The sequence below is a fragment of the Botryllus schlosseri genome, chromosome 7, assembly GCF_051294905.1.
Source record: "Botryllus schlosseri isolate E-star chromosome 7, Bs_hap1, whole genome shotgun sequence".
Taxonomy (NCBI): Eukaryota; Metazoa; Chordata; class Ascidiacea; order Stolidobranchia; family Styelidae; genus Botryllus; species Botryllus schlosseri.
In genome coordinates, this window is record NC_137242.1 from 594,459 (window position 1) to 602,039 (window position 7,581).

At 39.6% G+C, this 7,581-nt stretch overlaps 1 protein-coding gene and 1 long non-coding RNA gene across 2 annotated transcripts in view; one reads left to right on the plus strand and one right to left on the minus strand.

Annotated features, from left to right (window-relative positions):
- Positions 1 to 7,581, minus strand: part of LOC145443113 (uncharacterized) — a 197,055-nt gene that overhangs the window by 64,724 nt on the left and 124,750 nt on the right. The gene's annotated exons all lie outside the window — the stretch shown is intronic.
- LOC145443061 (glutamate-rich protein 6-like) lies at positions 575 to 7,580 on the plus strand. The gene has a single exon (XM_080321058.1). The coding sequence runs from the start codon at positions 4,294 to 4,296 to the stop codon at positions 6,397 to 6,399; it is 2,106 nt and encodes a 701-aa protein (XP_080177184.1). The 5' UTR covers positions 575 to 4,293; the 3' UTR covers positions 6,400 to 7,580.

A 7,581-nucleotide genomic window follows, 5' to 3' on the forward strand; every position in this document is an offset into this window, starting at 1 on the left:
GACCTTGAAAATTCGAAATCTGGACATAAGTCACTTTGATTCCACTGCGACGATATGAGTAATATACATCCGCATTCAAACTTCCGTTTCTCTGCATCTATCACGTCTCTGTGACGCGAAAGAGCATTCACGGCACGCTGCGTTTGCAGCCTAAAGGCACCTTAGCAGCATTACATCAGATCTTAAAATTGTTACATAACAAGGTTCCTGGTGGTTACGCAACCATGATCATGCGTTTATTTTCTTACGTGCATTCTTATATACATCTAAACTAGGCTTATCACGGGCAATCGGTCCTGGAATCGCGAGGTGTGTCGTGTCGGCCTAGAGTTTAGATGTTCATTTTATTCGCGAACCGTTCAGTTTAGTCTGCTGAGACTCTTTGAAGTTACAGAACTTGATTCTTCAGCATACTATTAACTTATATATTCGTGTTGAAATAAACCCGATATTTTCGTCAGCAAATAGTAGAAAATTCAAAAAACAAACATTGTACAGTATGGATACCATTGTTACAATGTTCTTCCAATTCTTTTTAGTTGCTGACGATTTTTCCTGACGAGTGTCGGTGGAACATATTCGGGTTCATTGCAATATGAATATTTTATGTAATTGTTCAGTTTAGTTTAGTTTAGTTTAGTTCAGTTTTGTTTCAGTTCAGTTCATCAAGAATTTTCATCAATTCAAAACACCACAAGACGGCGATGCAATGACAAGATAAGAAGGTGTCGAAACGATTGAGTAGTCTTTGAAATCAGGCACCCGCCTACCGGGTCTAGGCGATGTAAGGAGGAGGCATGCACAATTGCACATTCACACTGGATGAAAAGTAACGAAGATAATACAAAAACACAAGCGACAAAATGACGTACGTTACGTGTGACGGAAGGCGAGATCGATATGTCAGGTCGTGGCCCGGTTAACTTAAGAGCTGACTAGTATTGATTCAGTAAAAATTGTTTGTATTTCGGCTTGAATGTGAACCTGGACATGCTCGATGTCTACCGGATAGCCGGCGAGATACTGTTCCACAAATCAGGTCATTTCACTCATTTAGTTAGTTGACTGCCTACTTTGAGCAGTTCTAGTTCTAGTTGCGCTTATAGATAATGTGGTAGATTTTTGTTTTTGTGACTAGGTGAAAATTTGGGGTTCGCAGAAGGCTCGCATATCAGAGTATAAGGGCTTGTCAGGTTTGTATAGGTTATAAGTACCACTATTATTACTTATAACGTCATAACAGCATGGATAACTTGGTAAAATCAAGTTCAGATATGCTACCTTTATGCCACCACAAACAAAATTATGCAGCATCCACTGCAGTGAAAATCATTTGGTGTTTGCGTCCATATTTCATAGCGCTCTTATGGCAATACTGCGGTCAGACACCATTTCACAGAAATGTCGTTTCGTGATTCAGGTTTTGTATGCTGGAATGGTTTCAAGGCGAGAGGAAAGTATCAAAATTAGAATTCTCGTCGATAAAATACCACGCAGTGGCAATTGGCGTAGGCCTATGTATCAGTATAGTCGAAAAAAATCGTCTCTCGCCACTCGACTCGTTACAATTTTAAGGATTTTAGTACGCGAATCAGTGTGCCCAGCCCTAGATAAATATGGATATATCTATTTTATGGATGTATCCTACGTCACTTTGCGTCAGCAAAATTACACGTGACAAATAGAAGGAAGTCACTAGATAACTAACACGTAGGTTATAGTCGCGCAGCACGTGAATAACTTGGTGCTATTTCAGCCGCACTTTTTGTGAGATGTCAAAATTTCATGTTTCATAATCATACCGATATTTTCAGTTTAGCTGTATACGCTATTCATTATATTATTATGATACAATCGTAGTCGGGCAACAAGAAAATTTTCAGTTTTTCAACATTAGATTTGAATAAGAACTACAGCCACAACCCAGCTTTTATTCTCAAATTAGATTAGAATTACTGAATTCGCAAAAACTTCCGAGCACCAATGTCGGATTAACCCGCGACCCTATAATTGGTCGTTTTGACATCCTCCTATCTGTTTTATGCGTCGCATTGTGTCTTGTCGTTGTCACTCGTCAGGGATATCTAGAACTTGTTTGACGGGGTCAAAATATAAAATCTTAGCAGTGCTTCTTAACCTTTTTGTCTTCGCGGACCCCTTTTGGACCGACACGGACCCCCGCGTACCCCCACGAAGTTTTAGTTACAATTTAGCTCAACTATTGTGCAATCGTCAGCTGTGTTGTTCAAATGATAACTCTAGTCTTAGTGATAAACATCAACAAAATGACTTTTCTTGAAAATATAAGATCATACTATTCATTTAGAAATTGAGTTGACTTTTATTATTTAAAAGCCATTTCTGCAACTGTATTTCTTGAAAAAAGTGGTTGTGTCTTGAAAATCCGCGCCTTCGATTTGACATGAACGAGTGCCGAAAATCCATTTCGACAAATATAGATGGTGGCGAATGTAATAGTGGGACGCGTCCGACGACACATTTGGGTATGATCGCAAGTAATATGGCACCAAAATTGACAAACAATTTTTTGAACGAACATATAACGTCAAGCCTGGCCCCTGTTATCTAGCAGCTTATCTTGAAGTTATAATAGAAAAAAAAAAGGTTAATGTATAACAGGAGGGAGTGGATTTTTGTAAACATTTCTAAGTCACCGTATTGACCCTACTCATCCGACTTTTCTTTCCCACAATCCCCAGCTAAAAAATCTCTAAACAGCAAAATGTTTGTATCGGCAGGCTATTTGGCAATTTAGCAATTAAAATGAGTCTGCACATTAGGATATTTCATCTCAGACGGCCATTCTGTTGAAGTGAGCACTGGAGTTTTACTAGTAATGAAGCGAAACTGCCTCGCGATTTTGCGAATTTAAAAAACTACAAATTAGGTTATCAAATATTATGGAGGCTTCGCGGACCCCCAGGAGTCCGCGGACCCCCGGTTGAGAATCGCTGGCCTACGGTTATTATCATCTACAATGCCGTTCCTTAGCTATTTGCTCATTCTTTTTGTATAAAATCAATTTAATAACACTATCAAAGCCCCATATCCATTTTCCATCGAACACGTTGTAATTTTATGAAGTAACATCGGTTCGCCGAGTGTATTCGGTTTTTGCTCTAAAATCCGGATCCTGTAACACGCGAGCACTGAGCCATGACAGTGGGTTGTTATGTGAACGCGGCAGTCACGCGTAACGCAATTTGTCTTGCCATATTTATTAGCAACCGGTTGGCTGTAACTTTTGTAATACTGGTCAGTCGGGAATTATTTTGTTGTTGGTGGCCAAAACAGTCATTGCAGATGTGTGGTTGAATATTTTACACATATTGAGCGAAGGCTTGCAATTGCACCGTGGTATCATCACGATCCTTTTTACGTCATCGCGATTTGTTTAGTTGCTTGAAAACATCCCAACTATCAATCCGATGACTGTTTTGGCTCGGTTTTCACCTTCGCGCGTGACTCTAGTGTCACTTCAGTGAATTTATTATGTAATTTTTTATCCGACCAGTAGGTCCAGGGTAATTGTAGCATCGGTTTAATTATGTTATAATTAAAATTAGAATGTGATGAGTTTGCACTCTCTTGTATAGCTCAAGCTCAGTAAGCAGGCTCGTACAAACTACTGGAATTAGCAAATGCGAAACATTTACAACTATAGAACTAACGACTCCAAGTCTCCAACTAATTAAATGACACACAACTAACTAACTAGAACACAGCTAACTGATAATTTGTATTAATGAATTGTAAATAAGCTAAAAATGTAGAATTGTAGATGATAGAATCTGTATATTAAAATAGGAAAATGACATACGGTAGGGTCGCGAATATAAATGAATGGAAGGGGTTACGACCCGAGCCCCGAAGGCCACCCCTTGGCTACGTCACTGCTATACTAGCAGTGATTAATCTGAGATAACAATAGCTGCAATAACATAACACCAGTACCACGATTCATGCCAAACAACGACACATGTTTCCTATAGTTGTTCTGCAACAAAATTATTTTTGAAATGTGCAAGTAGAACTAGAACCTTACTTATTAAAATCAATTACTGGAGCTAGAACTAAAACTGCTCACATTTCAAAATCTGCAACTATAGAACTAGAACTATTCAAAAATGCAGTGACAGTCACTCAGTCAGCTAACCATACATATTTGTGGTTTACAAATCTGTCACAGTAAGTGAATCAAATTCACTTTCCAGATCATAATGTAGTTTACATACCGATAGTTTTGCAAGTAGGTTGCCTGTTCTGCTCACAATGTCCGACGAACGACTTCCCGGTGGCATACATGATCACATGGATCCTGACGACAACCAAGAATCTACGGCAACAGTTGAAAAATCTCAAAAACCGCGAGTCCCATCCGCTTTAACTGTGGAAAACCTCAAAAAACATGAGGAGGAGATGGATGTAGTCGGAGTAGTTGAGCTGATGATCAAAAACACGGAAGAATCTGTAGGATCCTCCAAGGGTGTTACAAGTGGTGATGTCTTACATGAGAAAAATTTACCTCAGGATGCAAATATCGGTTTGATGGAATCTCAGCTTGAGCAAGAAGAAAAACGTGATGAAAATAATAAGTTATCACCGCCAATTGCATGTAGAGAAGTAGTCCGCGGGTTTAAGTTATCTGGGGAAGAATATTTGGCCGTATCAATCGATGTTCAAACTGACGAAAGTTATCTCGCTGATTCTTCTCAACCACGCGAAATTGCAGAACCAAGTGCATTTCACGACGGCGATATCGCTGTTTTTGACCCGAATATTAACGAGCCTCAAAAATTTAGTCGAAAACACATAACTTCAGATATATCGACTACCGAAATTGGTGACGATGAGAGCGTTCTTCACATTTCGAAAACGGCCGACTCTGAAAATAACCACCAAACTGACATCTCGGTTGAAGTTGAAGAAAAAATTGTATCCGAAATTCCCGAATCTGAATCTGAACTCAAAATTGATTTTTCCAAAAATTCAATCCCGAACGTCGGCCCACCGACTATTCTTCAGTACAAATCCGAATCCGACAATCTATTCGCAGCACACGCAGACACACAGGCAGATCATTTCGACGGCAATGGATGGGACAATCTTTCGGACGAAAAGAGAGAATATTATTCCGATATCATGGACGAAATGAAAAGATTGCATCAAGAAAAATCGGAATCGGAAATGGCTGAAAATTTGATAAACATCGAGCCCGGCTCGTCTCACGCGCAAGACGAAAAGACAGAAAGAGCTAAAGAAAGAGAAAAAGAAAAAAGCAAAGGAGAGGCTAAAACCAAGGCCAGAGCCGCGTCAAATGTAGGCACCAGCGGGCAAATGATGAGTAATCAAACAAATTTTTACACATTCGCACGCCAGCTGAAAACCGTCAATTATTCTCTATCTTCTGAAAAGTGCATGGAAGAAGGTTGGACCATACGACCCCCAACTCCAGACCCGGCGGAAGAATCTGCCCCGGAGATGTATATGTATGACCCCGCGAAAGATACAGTCAGTGGAAAACGCACCCATCAAACTTTTGTTCAAAAATTTCATGTGAATGGATCGCCGTTTTTTACAGTGTTTCCAGATGGATCCGGTAATGTCTGGTATCAATCGGGTCATATTGCGATCAGCATGATAGCTACGGAAAAAGTTGGAAAACTCACGTTTATCCTACACGACGATCGTGACATCAATGATTGTCATAATATGCATGGTGTTTTTGAACCTAACGGAAACTGTACGTGTTATTACCCTACTGGTAGAATCCGGCTACTTCTTACCCCTGTAGGTGGAGAATTGTTCAACGATGTTGGAGATAGATTAAAAAAATGGCAATGGCGTGACCAGCAGACCCACGTGCACGCCCCGCCTTTTCAGCCTATCACGTTTTCTTTGAATAAAAAAATGGGGGTTAGAGTCTTGTCACAAGAGATAATCTACATTACTTTCACTGATGGAAGCCGTAGCGTACGTTTCAACGCAGGCACAAGGCTGCGTTACAAACCTGCCGCGTTTTCCCCGAAAATTCAACCACTCGACGCAGACATACTTCTTCTCCACGAAAAGCGTCTTCACATTCAAAGTTTGGTGGAAAAAGTGAATAATCACTTACGTTTTCCGAATTCCCCGCGTTTGAAAAAACTGAAACTGCCGGGATATCTCGCCAACGAGCTGGACAGGTCCTTGAAAATACGCGAGCAAATTTTGCTTCAAGAAAAACACGCTGAGAAATTGACGGAAAGGGAGAAGTCTGTGAGGTCGCCTTCTGCGAGTTTCGTCCCGAAACGACGACTGAAACGGCTTCCTTTTTACCCGAAAGTTTCCGACAAGAAGGATTTTGAAGAAACTAAACCCGCCGTCATCGTGAATTAAAACTATGTGTGTTGATTCCAGTTATGAATGTGTCGTAACCGACCTGGACAACTAGATAATTCTAGATGTCTAAATAGAGTAATTACAGTGAAATTCTGGTGATCTAATTCTAATCTAATTTGTGAAATGTTTCAATGCTCTTATTTCAGTTCTAATTTCAGTAATTCCTGAAATTGCTACAGGAGAACTGTCTAGTGTTAAAAGAGCTAAACTCGATTTACAGACTTTTGCCATGCTCGTGCTTATCAGAATCAACTCTGATTAGTTTCGACACTTCATGACATTCGTTGACTAACATCCTGCCACGGGTACTTTGAGAGTAAGGCTGAGCGCAACGATCCATTCAGGTCCGAGTCGATTATCAATTGTAATAATTCGAGTCGAGTACTGTTGGGAGATTTTTTCGAGTAACGAAAACACACGCCTATGCTTCAAAAGTAATATTATATCAACAAAAAATATAGTTTCACTACTATATTTACACTGTTCGACCTTCAAAACCTAGGTTAGCTTTATCTCAGCTACAAATATTCATGGCATGAAATTTTTGTCAAGTAATGATATTGCCTCGTAATGACCGCAAAGTGCTTAGCAATAGCCTAGTTTTGGTCCAAAAATACTTAATATGACATGAAGCTGGCTATATTTTTCCGTGTGTCCACAAAAAGATGTATATTTGAACTTTCGAAGTCCTTATTACTGTTATAAAGTCATAATAGGTTGTGCTCGAATACCGTACTCGAGTCGAAAGCTTAGTACTCGAGTCATAATCGAATTACTCGGGTGCTCAGCCCTACTTGATAGTCGAGTTTTATGTGCCAACTTATTGTTATTATTCTTGGAAAGTGCCAAGTGAGATTTTACCATCTATTTTTGACCCTCGAAGATTTTAAGAACAGCCTAATCGGTACTTATTAACACTGTAGCGATGCAGAGTTGCATATCTTAGGTCATTGTTAATGCTGTGAACATATTACATATTATACTCATGATACTATTGTGTTATTTCACCTTCACGGTACATTGGACGGTTAAAATATCGATGTTTTTTTGCATACCATGTCATTTTCCTTAGTTTTGCATACCAGTTCCCATTTCAAGATGCACTGTGTCGATTGTAATGCACTGTTTGAGAGTAGATTTAGAACATGTAGAGATTATCGACTGATTTTTTTCCTAGAT

What these genes read in the sequence shown, in the direction of transcription:
- LOC145443061 (XM_080321058.1), top strand. Translation starts at nt 4,294, where the DNA reads ATGTCCGACGAACGACTTCCCGGTGGCATACATGATCACATGGATCCT.